Consider the following 16198-nt stretch of genomic DNA (forward strand, 5'->3'; position numbering starts at 1 on the left):
AAAAAAAAAAAAAAAAAAAAATCTACAAAGCAGGAGTCAAAGACACAAGACTCTTCTGCAAACAAGAATATTTGCTTAACTGACAAACAGAAACTATAGAAATATATAAACTTATTCATGGTCATGGGTAAGGAATTAGAAAAAAACCATGTGTGCATTAGTAACTGGCTGATTGAATTTACTTGTAGTATGACCCATGTGGATTATCTATGCAGATGTAAAAAAGTTCTCTACGTACTAACAGGGAGTGGTCTCCAAGATATATTAAGTTAAAAACAAAGTGCAGATTGGTATATATACATTTCACTTTGCATATGGAAAGGAGAAAATAAGCATATATACTGTTGATATTTGAATCTATATTAAGAAACACAAGGCCAGGGATTTAGCTCAAGCATTCCACCACCTGCCTCACAAGTACAAGGTCCCGAGTTCAATCCCCCGTACCAAAAAGAAAGAAAACACAAAAGGATAAAAAAAAAAAAAAAAGTATAGTGGAAAAAATTAAAATATATAGTAGAAAAGGGGGGATGGAGTACATGGAGACAGCATGGAAGCATCACTTTTTTGTTCAGTTGTTTGAGACAGGGTCTCACTATATAAAGATATTCTTGAACTCATTATATTTAAGCTGGCCTTGAACTTGCAGCAATCCTGTCAGCCTCCCATATGCTGGGGTTGTATCCCACCACAGCTGGCTAGCACAAGTTAGAATAAAAAGTTTGTGTAACAGTCTAATTTTTGAACCACATAATTGTTAAAAATTAATACTTTAAAAAATCAGATTTTACCTTTGCTACTTGAGGTCTTCCAAAACATGCAGCATAATGTAATGATGATGACCTTTGACCCCTGTTAACATCAGCACCTCTCTCACAAAGAAATTCCACCTGTGAAACAATAAAGGATCAAGTTGTTTAATACTTCTATCCTTGGTTGTTGTTTTTTGTGGATTTTTTTTTTTTTTGCAGTATTGGGGATTGAACACAGAGCCTTTGCATTGAGCTACATCCTCAGCCCTTTTTATTATTTGGAGACAAGGTCTAGCTAATTCACTAAATTGCCCAGGCTGTGCTTGAACTTGCAATTCTCCTACCTAAGCCTCCCAGAGCACTGTAATTATAGGTGGTATCTTTGGTTTAAAATTCTAGCTTTTATTTATTAGCTTACCATTTCCTGAGTTCCAAAAGCAGAGGCCCAGTTTAATAGAGTCTGACCCACATCATCCATAAAATTTACTTCAAAGGCTGAAAGTTTGAAAGGAAGAAAAAAAACCTTATTTTTAAAACCAAAAAAATAATACTGAACTTTTTTTAGTTTGACTCATTTAAAGATTGCTATTAACAGTCCCCTAAGTACAAAGTTAAGAGATTGTTTTAAACAGATGTCAACTCTAAAGCAGTCAATCCACAAAACTAAGATTCTCTGAGAAAAAAAAAGTCTAAAACTTTTAAACCACTGAGGATTTATAAGGCTTTAAACCTTAAAAATACAATATACATGAAAGAAAGGAAAAAAGTATAACACAGATCAATGGGGTACTAGTTGCATTAAAATGTAAAAGTCTGATGACTAAACAGCACTTTTCACAAATTTACATTTGCTCCTCACCTCATGCAGTAATCTACAAAAATTCCCTATGTATTATTATAATTTACTCATGTCACTTTACATTAATCGACAGAACTAAAGTCAACCTAAACTTCAACTTAGAATTGGCAAAATCTCTTTCAGGTAATAAAATAGGCAAATTTCATATGCTCCAGTTTTACTCATTCAACAAAGGTTTTACATTCCACTGACAATTATACAGCTATACACAGGGAGAGGGGAGAGTATTTGAAGGAACTAGCCACAGCATGCCACAATCCCTAAGAATACTGTCCAAAAATGAGAAACCAGAAGTTATCTATAATTTTTTATCTCACAGTTTTTATATTTTAAAAATATTTTCTGACCTCCTGTGTCAATTGCATCTATAAGTGCATCAGTATCTTTACTTCGAATACAGTCTATAAGCTGCCGATGTGAGCGCTCCCCAGAACTATCCAATCTCCGGAGTCCTGGAATTCTGCCTGTAGACCCAGCACTAGACTTAGGCAAAGCTTTTCGTCCTTCAAATAATAGCACCAAAAGAAGGTCAACCAAACGCATGGTATCAAGCACACATCTTTCATCACCCTGTAATGCGCTTTCAATTGAATCTGGAAGCTCTGACCTCAAGAGATCCTAGAAAGAGAATGAGAGATAAAAGTTTAACACGTTGTACAGTACAAAAGCATTTTTTTCTAAAAGATTAGAAAACAAAGATTCAGAAAATATTCTTACATGTGTTACTACAGGAGAGCCTCTGCAAAGCGTGGAGAGCAGACTTACAATGGTTGACACCTGATTACTCAATTTGGAGTCTGCAGTTGTAGAAGGTGCTCCTGCGGTGCCGCGACTTGGCTTGCATGCTGATGACGGTCCTGATACAGTACCCCCGGCAGCAGCCATTCGAGATAACAGTTCCTCAGTTAATCCATGCTTGGCTAACGGAGCTGGATCAACACCACGACGGGTAAATCGGTCAGCTAATGATGCAAAACATCGCAGAGCTCCATCTGAAACCTAACAATATAAAGAATAGGCACATGGATAAAACTCAGCTAAAAAGCACTAGTACTGATCATTTCAATACTGACCCTTTAAGAAAGGCAACTATAGCAAAGTGATAAGGCTTATAATTTATCTACATTTGAATCATGGCTTCATAATCTGCTAAGTGTATGACTTGAGGAAGTTACTTTACTGCTATAAGACCCAGTTGCTTCATGTATAAAATAGGTGTAATAATCACGGTACCTTTATCTCATAGTGTCAGCTTACATGCAAAAACACCTATATAGAGTGTAGATGGAAAATAAAACCTCAAAAATATTAACTACTATGTACAACTTTGCCAAGATAATCTATCAGTTCCCACTGAAATAGTATCTAAATAGTAAAAGGGCAAGAAAAGTCAAATTTCATTTTCTAAAGAATGCTAATTCAACAAAAGATTACAAATAAGATCATAAATGCTGTGCTATTTCAGTAAGATCTTACTTTCAGTCAAGCAAATTAGACACTGAATCAAAAAATATACTAAATTAATGTATACAGAAATTACATTATTTATTTAATATTTAAATTGCAGAGATACATTATCACTTTAATAATTTAAAATTTCTTATCACCAAGAGATATAACATGATATATAGGACCAGACAGGGTGGCACATTCCTATAATCTCAGCACTCAGGAGGCTGAGGCAGGATGATTCTTGTGAGTTCAAGGTCAGCATAGGCTCCATAGTGAGTTCAAATCCAGCATGGACTACATAGTGACACCCTATCTCAAAAAACAAAAAACTCACAAGATATACATGTAGAAATACATGAAAGAAAATATGGGATTATCTCTTTCATCAAATGAGTTCAAAACATAGTGTATCATAGTTCTAAATATAAAACATTATGAAATCACTTTTTGAAAAGAGAACATAACTATTTACTTACCTGATGATCTTCATGTTTTAATAAACTAGAAAGAGATTCTACACAAATTTCTAAAGAAGAATCTTGAGGTTCCATTTTTCCACAAAGTCTTGATACCACAGCCATAGCAGAGTGCAAGGTATCCTTATGAACCAGGTGACCACTGTCGCGAATGAAAGTGAGCACACAATTCAAACCACCAGCCTCAAAGACTGCTCCTGACTCACGAGTGCATATCAGTTCCAACACCTACATTAATAAAACAAAATTCACACAAGAATACAAGTGTAATTTTAATTTGCTAGAATCACAGAAAATGTAATGTGCTCTCCAAATTTACCAGTAGTCGTATTTTTAAAAATGAAACATGAAATTAAGACATATCACTGCAACATAAAACCAATATTAAAATTAAAATCCTTCACAATCTTTTATGTACTCTCTTCAAATTCATAGGTGTATTTTATATTTACAAAACATATCAATTCTGAGTAGTCACATCTGATGTTCTCAATGGTCATATTTGGCTACCATACTGGACAACACTGGTTTAAATTGTGAAACTTGCACGGCAAGCTAAGGAACTACCTGTAAGTTAGCAAAGGGTGTAAGTGTCTAAACATTTTATGAAAAGGAACTGGGCATGGTGGCACAAGCCTGTAATCCCAGAAGTTCAGGAGGCTGAGGCAGAGGATCAAGAATTCAAGGCCAGCAAGGACAATTTACCAAAATATGTCTCAAAATAAAAGAGGCAGGGAGGTAGCTCAGTGGTAAGGCACTTGCCCAGTATGTGCAAGGATCTGAGTTATCTAATACTATTGCCAAAAAAAAAGGTGATAAAATCTAGCTATTATTATTGTTATTCATCATCCTCAATTTATCATATCAAGACATAAAAATTTCACTTTTATTTTCCAAATTATATTGATGTTTAAGGTGTTCAGGTACAACTAAGACGTCAACACAGTCTGTCAACCTTACAGTTACACCCAAAATTGAGACTTTATCCTGAAGATAAGAAAAAACGTTTTTAGGCAGGGAAATAATAAAATCAAATTTCCAGTCAATAAAGGTATGCCGAATAGGGGAAAGAAAAGTTTATAGGCAAATGCAAATATTCAAGCATTACCATTTAAGAGCAGATCGGGGCCTAAAGCAGTAACAGCAGTGACAAACAGGAAGTAAACTAGAAAATGAACATCAGTGTGGAGTGGAAGAAAAGGACAAAACACTGTTCTGTCTTGAAACACGGACAGAAGGAGATTAACAAAATAGGATTTTACCTGTAGTGAAAAATAATGAGTGCTAACATCCAGTTAGAGATGTCGAGAAGGGTCTTGAATATGGAGTCTAGAACTCAAGACTGAGTTAAAGGCTAAAGATAAGCAGAATATGTGTACAAATGGTATATTAAAGTAATAGATGAGACTGCCCAGGCAAATTTTGTAATATTGTTTCAAGAAGTAAAACAGGACCTCACAAAATACTACCATTTAAGAATGAACTAGGAGGGTCCGGGGTTTAGCTCAGTAGTTCCGCCACCTGCCTCTCAAGCACAAGGTTCTGAATTCAATCCCCAGTACCAAAAAAAAAAAAAAGAATGAACTAGGGCCAGGGATGTAGCTCAGTGGTGCTGCATCTGTCTGGCAAACACAAGGTCCTGAGTTTGATCATGGGTACTGGAAAAAAAAAAAAAAACTATCAAGGCATAGTGGCACACACCCATAATCCCAATAGGTGAGAGGCTAAGGTAGAATTGCTCCAAATTCAAGGTCAACATGGGCTACATAGTGAGTCCAAGTCTGGCCTGAATTACATAGTGAGACTATGCCTCAAAAACAAACAAACAAACAAAAAAAGAATGAACTAAGTAACAATCTCCAAAGGAGAAAGCGAAAAAGTGAGATCAGGGTATGACCAAATCTAAAGGGTAAAAAGTTTCAAAAAGACTGAAATAGTTAATAATGTCAAACATCACCAGAATCCCAAAAGTTAATGGCTACCAAAAGTCCAAAGTTTGTAAAAGTGATGTCACTGATGACCTTTTGTCCCCCCCTGCAGGATCTCATGCATTGTGGGTGCTCGGCAAATACTCCACCATGGAGGAACATCCCAGACTCTTTCTACATGTTTTTCTACAGTACTAGGGAATTCCACCTTTTTAAAATTTAATTTTGGACAGGGCCTTGAACTTCCAATTCTCCTGTATCAGCATCCACAACTGCTAGAATTACAAGCTTGTGCCATACTCAGTTGATGACCTTATCCCTGCCACCCCCAGTTTTAGAGAGAAGGAAGCAAGCACAACACTGATTTTAGTGGGCTGAAGAATAAGTGCAAACCTCTTGTACTCTTCCTAGGAGATTGGCTATGAATAGGCAGCCAGCTGAAATAGAATCCAGTCAGAGTCCCATTTTTGCTTTTATTTTTTAACTGGTGGATCACCAATAATAAATCAAGAACAAATGTAGAATATGGGACACTATATACAAACCAAAAGACCTGGACTTTATAAAAAGGTCAGTGTCATGGAAAAGAACTATTATTTAAATGACAACAAAAAGAATAACAAAATACAATGAGTAAGCCGAGCATGGCAGAAAATGACTGTAATCCCAGCACTCTGTAAAGTTGAGGCAGGAGGATTTCAAATTTGAGCCTAGGCAACTTAGCAACTCAGCAAGACTGCCTCAAAATAAAAATTAAAAGGGAATGTAGCTCAGTATGAAGACGTTGGGCTCAATTCTCAGTCTGGAAAAAAAAAAGGGAAGGGAGGAAAAAAAAAGTGAGTGGAGGGGAGGGAAGAGTAATGTATACATCTGGATCCCCAGTTTTGTTTTTGTTTTGTTTTGAGATGGGGTCTTGCTATGTAGTTCAGGCTAGTATTAAATTCTTTAACTAGCTCAGGCTGGCCTCGAAATCATGGCCATATTACTGCCTCAGCTTCTCAAATTCTGACAGTAGAGGCATGTGCCACCACATCTGGCTTGGATTCTATTTTTTTTTTAAGTTATAATGGATATGCTGGGAACCACTGGGCCTATAAGCTGCAATTATATACCACTGAATCATTGTTAATTTTTATAGGTGGAATAATGGCATGATGGTTTTATAGAAAGAACATGCTTATCCTTAGAAGAAAACTATGTTGATAAACTAAACAATGCTAAAATATTTAGGGGTGAAATATCACCATGACTGCAATGAATTTTAAAGGTTCAGTGAAAACAAAGGAGGGAGGGAAGGAGGGATAAAAATATTAACAGTTGGCAAATCTGTGTGGACATAAGGTGTAAATTGCACTGGATCTTTCAACTGTAGATTTTTAAATTATAAAAAATAAGGTTTGGGAGGTTAGCTAAATAGTTGAGTGCTTGCCCAACAAGCACAAGGTCCTAGATTTCATTCTAGCACACACATACACACACAAACACGCAGACAGATTAACAGACACACACACACACACACACACACACACACACACAGAGCTAAGGAAACAAAATCAACACACAAAGAGATAGCTCAGGACTTCAGCATGTTTATATGCTACAAATATGAAGATGTGAGGACAGGTAACAAAGAATTTGAAAATATGGGTCACAGCCAGGCCTGAAATCCAGCTACGCTGGAGGCTGAGGCAGAAAGATTGAGTTCCAGGTCAGCCTAGGGCAACTTTGTAACACCCTGTCTTAAAACAAAACAAAAGAGACCACCCTAGGTGTTGATTCCTATTCCTATTACTACAAAAAAAAGAAAAAAGAAAGAAAAGCAAAGCAAAGCAAGGCTGGGGATTTAGCTTAGTGGAGCCAAATGACTCACAAGTACAAGGTTTCGACTTCAATCCCTAGCACCAAAGGGGGGGAAAAAAAAACAAAAACACCACACCATCAGTGAAAAAAATTAATGAAGTAATTTTCTACAGGCAAAGAGGAAGGAAGTTCTCAAATATGGCCAAGGACGCTGGGTTCTCAAAACATATTCAAGGATCCTTGACTAATGATTTTATAATGTTATGATGAAGCAAGTTTATTAGTCTGTTTCACTCTCATTCTCAAAACATAGTACAGAATTTTCCAACTATAAAAGTGATGAGATGTGATACTGCAGAAGACTGCAGTGAAAAGCAGCTATGAAGATTCAGCTACTGTAGCCAGTGGTTTTTCAAAAGATTTCCAAAAATGCCTAGTAATGTTAGTCTCTTACTAATTTTCTTTTCATTTTGCAAAGTTATTTTTCATTAAAATTGTAATGCATGTTAACATGTAATAAGTTATTTTGAGAGAAATTAAAATATTTTAAATTTCTTAGTTGTACTAATAGAGTAAACATAAATATAAACTAACAGAAACAAAGACTCTTTAAAGAACTTCAACAATGTAAGACTTGTAAAGGAATCCTGAAATAAAACATTTTTGAGAACTGCTGACCTAAAGGAACAAGAATCATAAGAGTAAAGCAGAAATCATTATTAAAAAAAAAAAAAAAAGATGCACTCGATTTGCTAAAAAAAAGGCACTATAGGCATGGCTAGGCACATGCCTATAGTCCCAGCATCGGGGAAGCTGGAGCAGGACAGTCACTTGAGCCTATGAATTCAAGACCATCCTGGGCAACATGGCAAGACTCCAACTCAAAACATAAAACAAAATGCTTGCCAAGTAGTTTCAATAAATTACTGCCCCAGTTGCAGATGATTTTAAAGCTGTATAAAATTTAGTCCCACAAGAAATATAACAGCTTACTCTAAAGAGAATACAGCAAAGTAAATTCACAGGTTCTAAAACTGGACTTCCTAAATCTGCCAATTTCTGATCTTCAAATCTTACCTGCACTTCTCATTACTTATATATCCTTATTATTTAAGAAAATTACTTAACTTCTTGAAGCTTTTCATCTGTAAAATGAAAATTATTTTTTGTTTTTTGAGACATCACGTCTCTAGACCAGGTTGATTTGGCCTCAAACTTGCTATTCGCCTACCACAGCCTCATAAAGGCCAGGATTACAGGCATATTCCACCAATCCCAGCTAGAAAGGATAAGTTATTAATGGCACTGATATCATTTATCATGAATAAATGAGTTAACATATTAAAAGTGCTTAAAATAATATCTGGCATTGGTGGCTGGTGTTAGTTGTGGTCTGTAACTATTTTCATACAAAATAACTTTGAGTAAGAGCATAACTGAAGAGCACTCAAGCAACACAGAAAAGCATATTAGTGGTCTACAATTTTTGTTCACAGATAGTGATTCTTTCTCCAGGCCTTATAGGATCTCCTTTGATGCCCCAAAGGGCTGTGATCTCCATGGTTCTCAATCGCTTTCAATAAAGTAAGACTGATAAGAATAATTTTATTTTTTAGTAAAATATACTTTTATTCTCTAAATGATGTTCAAATAGGTCAATACATGATACTTACCTTTACACATTGTTCAGCTAAATCTCTGCTAGTCCTGTTATTAAGTTCAACCACAACCAAACGATTACAAAGTGCTTTTATTGCTCCATCTACACCAACAATCCTTCGGGTGCACTCTGCTGATACATCCAGGTAGTACGTTATAGCGCGGGCTGTCACCTCTAATACATTGTCTGGAGCACTTTCATCAAGAAAAATTTTGCAGAGCGCTGGTAAGAAAGTGCGAGGTGGACATCTGTAACAAAAAAAATCATATTATACCTAGGATCGCTAAATAAAACGTTAACAAAATAATACATAATAATAAAACACTTTAGCATTGTGTTCAATACCCTATCTGAATATTTATTAGGTAATATTTTCAGTTTTTGCTTCCTTTACAATACTCAGATGCAAACATCATTACTGAAAATCAACATAGAAATAGTTTAAAATAGCAGCATTAACTTGAAACCATGTTCTAAAACAGTTCCTTTTCAGGTCAAGCATCAACTGACCAGCAAAACCCTCCCTAACCTTCCCAAATGGTTAAATAGTACCTTCACATTCCCAAAACTTCATAAAATCAATGCACACACTTTTTAATGTATTACTTTATTTCCTTACTTATACAAGAGTCCTTGAAGGTCCAGTTCATGTTTTATAGGAACAAAAAATCAGAGTAAAGCAAAAAGCAGCAGCTGTGTGATCTTTGTTTACTCATTTGTGCAGCAAATACCTAAGCAACATCTACTTTATGTGGTTGTTATAAAGGTTAAATTAAATCATATACATTAAAGATCATATACATTAGGGCCGGGGATTTAGCACAGCGGTTCCACCGCCTGCCTCACAAGCCCAAGGTCCCAAGTTCAATCCCCCGAACCAAAAAAAAAAAAACAAAACATCATACACATTAGACACTTAACTCAGTACCTAGCACTATATTAATCTAACTTTAGCTGCTATGAGTATTCTAATATCTGTTATACATACCTATATAAGATAGTTTCATCAAAAACAATCTGTGAGGGCCTGGGATTTAGCTCAGTGGTTCTGCAACCTGCCTTGCAAGTGCAAGGACCAGAGTTCAATCCCCAGTACCAAAAAACAAAAAAAAAAAAAAAAAAAAAAAAAAAAAAATCCCCATATTCTTGGGCTAGGGATTTAACTCAGTGTTTCTACCATCTGCTTCGCAAGCACAAGGTTCCGAGTTTAATCGCTGGTACCACAAAAAAATAAATAAAAAAATTAAATTAAATTAAAAACCCAAGTTCAAGTTCAATTCCATCCCTGGTACCACGGGGGGCGGGGGGAGAATCTAGGAGGTACCAATAAGATATTTTATTAACACAAAATATGAAAGATCAACATCTACATTTAGTAAAATTTGTTACATGACATCAAATATATTACTCTCACTCTCTGAACAGATGAAAAAGTACTCTTAGTATTTTAGAGGCATAATTTTTCCTCCATCTTTTAGTGTGTGCAATTAAGTACTATCTATACATACCATCAGCCTTTTTTTTTTTTGGTACCAGGAATCCAACTCAGGTCCTTATGCTTGTGAGGAAGGTGGCAGAACCACTGAGCTAAATCCCCAGCCACTTCAGCAGCTTTTTAAAAATACATGTACTCACGTCAGAGTATCTCTAAATCTGTTCTTTCATATATACTTAATTTTTAACTTACAGGGCCCAGCAGCTGAAATATTATCAAAGACAGTTTTAGTAGACTTCATTTTTTTGGTATTGGGGATTGAACTCAGGTCTTTGTGCTTGCAAGGCAGGCGGTGGAACCACTGAGTCAAATCCCTGGCCCCTAGTAGACTTCTTTGAATCATGACTAAGCAACAACTAAACATAAATGATTTTTACTAACAACAACACTGGCAACCTATGACAAAAGAATCAACTTGTAATATACCAAGGTTAAAAATCAAATGCTTTGGGGCTAAGTTACAAGAGCTCACCCCCTAGTTTTCAGTAAAACCATAAACCTTAAACATTATGTTGTTTTTCTCTACATAGAAGGTATGTACCCATTTGTAGTTAATGGAATAGATGAGAAGATTTGTGAAAATGTTGATACTACAGAAGAACATAGTCCCAAAAGAGTAATGTCTTTTCTTTACAAAATAGCTTTTGCATAGAGAATAAAATGAAATTGATAGTCCTCACATCAAATGACAAGAATTCACAAGTCCTCGCAAGAAATGACAAGATTGATGATTTGTTGAAAAGAAAATTATTCATCTACACTTTTATATTTTATATAGTACAAAACAGCATATGAAAGAGTATTAAGAGAAATGTATAAACTTTCTACATTTTATTGTTTTTGCTAATTTAGGGAACAGTGCTGGTTCCTGCTGTGTCTCTCAAATTGTAAACATTCTCCTGAATAAGAACAGTTGAAGAACCAATTTAAAACAAACCAACAGGGGTAAGGATGTAGCTTAGGGGTGAAGCACTTGGCTCTGGTCCAATCTCCAACAATACAAAAAAAATACGTATTTTTTTGAAACCTACAAAGTTATCTCATGCTCTCCTTTTAATTGTGATTAATGTTATACCTAAGAGAAAAACTAAAATAGTTTACATAATACAAAAGAGCTTGCTTATTTTACACAAGTATAATAAAAAACAAAGTATCTATTATACTTTGGCTATTGAATAATGAAAAAAATGTGCTTTTCTACCTTGAGTTACTTTTTCAACAGTGGTTAAGATATTTATAGTATGCTCCTAAGTAAGTAAAAACCCTGATTTTTATTTAGCTTCAAAGTGAACTACAGTTATTCTTCTGCATTCCTAAGAAACTAGTTAGCTAATAATGATTTTTCTCTTTCCATATCAGGTGTGGTCATACACACCTATAATCCAAGCACTTGAGAGGCTAAGGCAGAAGATTCATGAGTTTGAGCTGCCTGGAGTATACAGTGAGACCCTCTCTCAAAACAAAAAGAATCCACATAACTTATGTATCTATTACACACATGTCAATTGCCAATCTGAAAGGTAACCAGTAGTGAAGAGCTAGATTATACAAATTTCATTTGTGTGAATATTACTGTAACAGAACAATTTATTTAAGGCAAATATATCATAGCTGAATTTTTTTAAATTATTTTTTAATGGAAAACAACTGCCAGTAAACACCCCTACACACACACACTTGAGAGACAAAGACAGGATTCGAGACCAGCCTTGGTTACACAATGAGTTTAAGGACAGCCTGAACCACATAGTGAGACTCTATTACAAAATAATATCAATAATAAAAGTAAAAAAGAAAAATAACTACAATTTACATATGAAAAAGTAAAAAAAAAAATCACTAGTCAAAACTTAGAACCTTTGAAGTGATAAAAATGTAAGTTGTTACAACTACTAAAGGGAAAATAGGAGGCATAATCATACACAGCTCTAAACCCACCCACCCACTCTCACCCCAGTACCAGGGATCAAACTCAGGACCTTGTTTTTTCAAGGTATGGCACCACTGAGCTAATTCCTGGCCCTAAAACACTTTTCAAAACTTGAAAACACTATTACAGGATTCCTAGCAATAGTTTTCAATTAAAATAAAGATTATTAATATTTCTTGAGAACCAAAAAGCCAATTACAAAACTTCAATGTCACAAATTAACTATAAGTTGAGCAAAGAGGTACAGAAAAAATAGGCCTATTTAATTAATTCTAAAATACAGATAATTCAAAGAAATACAGTTGGATGATCTAAAAGCTCATATTGGACTTAAAACAAATTACTAACAAGTATTATTGCCTGATCTATATTTTGTTGGATATCCTGCTCTGATATAGCCATTGTAATATAAACATGTCAGATTTTAAAACAGACCTTTCAGGGCCAAGGATTTAGCTCAGTGACACCACACCTGCCCTGTCAGTGTAAGGTCCTGAGTGCAATCCCGGGTACCACATACACACACACACAGACACACACACACCCCAGACCCTTAAGTTGTTGTTTAGGGAATTTTTCCCCCTGTGGAAACAGGGTCTTCCTATGTAGTTCAGTCTGATCTTTGACTTACTGTGTAACCCAAGCTGGCCTCAGAGTACTGGGAATTATAGATACATGCCACCACACTCAGTTAGGGAATTTCTCACAGTCACTTTTCATACAGACCCTATGTTTGTAAATAATTCAACTTGGTCTTTGAAATCAACTTGAGCTTTATGATTGTAACACTTCTACATTTCTTCCACTGTCTACAATGATTCTTTCATGCCCTTTCTTCAATTTTCTCTTGGCTCTTACTTTTCACACTTTCACTATTAAGATTCCCTTCTCATCTCTTCTATATTGTCTGATTATCTAATCCATTCCCTTAGTTCATATACCAGGGTATCTCATCCAAATTCCATAAAAGCTCAAGTGTTATCTCCACCCCAGAACAACATACCACGGGCATGTGAACATGAATACATTCAAAACAAAACTCCTGATCTGTGCTCCACTCCCAAATTTCCATCATATGTGTCAACGATCCAGAAATCCAGAAACCCAAGAACTCTGATTCTTCCTCTACTTTCCTAGTATTACACAGAAAATCTCTGTTAAAACCCACCATTTAAGCCCTCTAAAATATATCTCACCTTTCCCACATCCTCTTTTGTAACCCTAATCTAAGTCAACTTCCAAGTCTTTTCACAGACTACTGAAATAATGCATTAGACATCCACATGAGAGGTATGTCCAGAACTAGTGCTGAGGAAGGGACTCCTGGGAAGGTCATTCTGCACAAGGTGTCAGAGCCGAGGGCAAGGTGAGGAGGGCATCTATGTGGAGAAATTGATCAAATAAATAAATAAAGGATAATGGAGGCCAGGTTTCTCACTGCAGGGAATAGGATTTACAATAAATACTTAAAAGACAACTAAGTATGAATTTGAAGAATCAGATTGGAACTGGAGATACTGGTAAGAACTCATGGCTTTCAATATACAGAAACAAAAAAATAAACATATAGATGGTCTCCAACTTGCAATGGTTCAACTTACAAGGTCATAAAGAAAGATAAACTTGAGACATTTGTAGGAAAATAGATGTACCTTGAGACAATGTTGAATGAAATAAATCAGACCCACAAGCATAAATATCTCATGGTTTCTCTTTTATTAAAAAACCCAAAATATAAATAAGAGCAAAATTAAAGCTAGATAATAGGAAACAGGGAGACAAATCTTTCGCAGAAGGGAAAGGGAGCAAGAAATGGAGGGAGGGGGAGACAAGAAGGGGATAAAAAAAGGAATTAAGTTATGTTATGTACATGAACCAGGAGTAGTGTAATCATTATGTACTACAAACATGTACTAATAAAAAATAAAAATTTAAAACAAAAAACAACTCTGACTTCACAATGGTATGAAAGCAGTATATACTCAGTACTCATATTTTAAATTTTGATCCTTTCCTGAACTAACAATATGCAGTACAATATCCTCTTACAATGCTGGGCAGGAGCATCTCCCAGTCTGCCTCATGACCATAAGAGTAAACAACCATACTCCACAGTGTATTGTGTTGCTAAGGTATAATGTTTGGTAGTTTGGGTGTGTTAAATGCATTTTTTGTTTATGCTATTTTCAACTAGCAATAGGTTTAATGGGATATAACCCATCTGAAGTCAAAGATACAAGTAATTACGCACAAAAATAAATTTAAACTTTGGGGCCAGTCAATCTATCATACCTAATGATTATAACAAAAAAACTTGATCAGGGCACAAAAAGGCAGATACCCAAGGCTCCAAGAAACAACCAAGAACAAGTGGACAACAGAAGCGAATTTCATGGTGGTGGTGGTGGTGGTGGTGGCGGCGGCAGCGGTGGTGGCTTTTCTTTTCCTTTTTTCTCTCCAGACATTGACTCTTTGCAGTTATTTGGACTAGAATATCCCCCAAATGGCTCATGTGCTCAAAGTCAGTCACCAACCTATGGTGCTGCTGAGAGTTAGTAGAGTCTTGGAAAGGTGGGGTCTAGTGGAAGGTAGGGTTACTATGGGTGTGCCCTTGAGAGGGACATTGGGACATTAGGCCCTTCCCTTCTCTGCTTCTCAACCACCATGACGTAAGCATCTTTGCTCCACCATAACTCCCTTCCATCATGTTTTGCCTCACCACAAGCCCAAAAGCAATGGAGGCAACAGATCATAGACTGAAGCCTTTAAAATCATGAGCCAAAATAAACCTTTCCTCCTTTAAACTGTTTTTCTGTCATCCTGATAGAAAGATAACACACCCCTGAATAGGCTAACTCCCAAAACTATGTAGCAGAAACACACAACAGAAACTGGGAGGGCCCTAAAAGCCAGAGGGTATGGGAGAAATTCCTGGGCTTTACCTCCTAACCTGGCCAAGAATGGTGCCCCTCCCCCAAGTACAAATCTCCCTAATCCTGAGCGATACATGCCCAGTGCCAGTGGAAACTATTTGTGCCTCAAAACACAGGGGAAATGTGAAAAGGAGTGGCAGAGGTTCAAAGAGTATGAGAAGAACTTTTTTTTAAATGTCTCTTTTCCCTTGCCACTTTTACCCAGAAAGTAGCCCAGGTATCAGAAATTGTATGACAGTGCAAAGGAGGGGATGGAATGAGTGAAGTAGTGAAGGAGCGAGTGGCTAAAACCTTAAGAGAGTCTCAGTTTTCTAAACAGAAGACCAAATAAAAAGGATTTCGGGGAGCTGAAATATTCAGAGGGCCCCTCACACTTGGAGAGAAAAAGAACTAAAAAAAGGAATGTGTGACAAAAAAAAAAGAAGAAATGTGTGATACTGTACAAGTCCCAAATTCATCTCCCAGCTGCACTTATGGAGGCTGGGGCTAAAAAGTAGTTCTCAAGTCCAGGGATTTAGCTCAGTGGCACCACACCTGTCTCATAAGCACAAGGTCCTGAGATTGATCCCCAGCAGGGGTTAGAGGGGAGTAGTTCTCAAAAACTTTGAACCAAACTATATTATAAACCATCTGAGTCCCAGACTAAATGATGAGTAACGTATGCATAGAACAGACTCCAGCAACACAGCAGTCTGTGAAAACTGGAATGACACAGGACACCACCCAGAGAAAACTAGCAGTCTAAATCTAACTAGGATGACTACATATTAAAGCAAAACAAAAAATAAACACTCTCCAAAGAATTTTTGTAAAACCCATTGTAACAGAATGTTCCAAATGTCTAGGTACAATCCAAAATGCCTTAAAGTATAAAGAATCAAGGCTAGGGATGTAGCTCAGCAGCACAGTGCCT

At 36.2% G+C, this 16198-nt stretch overlaps 1 protein-coding gene across 4 annotated transcripts in view; it reads right to left on the bottom strand.

Annotated features, from left to right (window-relative positions):
* Nucleotides 1–16198, bottom strand: part of Hectd1 (HECT domain E3 ubiquitin protein ligase 1) — a 95187-nt gene that overhangs the window by 62983 nt on the left and 16006 nt on the right. For all 4 annotated transcript variants that reach the window (XM_010633563.3, XM_010633565.3, XM_010633564.3 and 1 more), the window contains exons 2-7: nt 8941–9175; nt 3540–3767; nt 2329–2610; nt 1959–2229; nt 1171–1247; nt 792–890 (exon numbers count right to left, since the gene is read on the bottom strand). In XM_010633563.3, the coding sequence (XP_010631865.1) occupies nt 792–890; nt 1171–1247; nt 1959–2229; nt 2329–2610; nt 3540–3767; nt 8941–9175 (1192 nt within the window). The remainder of the gene's footprint in view (nt 1–791; nt 891–1170; nt 1248–1958; nt 2230–2328; nt 2611–3539; nt 3768–8940; nt 9176–16198) is intronic.

Source organism: Fukomys damarensis, unplaced genomic scaffold (genome assembly GCF_012274545.1).
Source record: "Fukomys damarensis isolate Sample0158 unplaced genomic scaffold, DMR_v1.0_HiC HiC_scaffold_17, whole genome shotgun sequence".
NCBI lineage: Eukaryota > Metazoa > Chordata > Mammalia > Rodentia > Bathyergidae > Fukomys > Fukomys damarensis.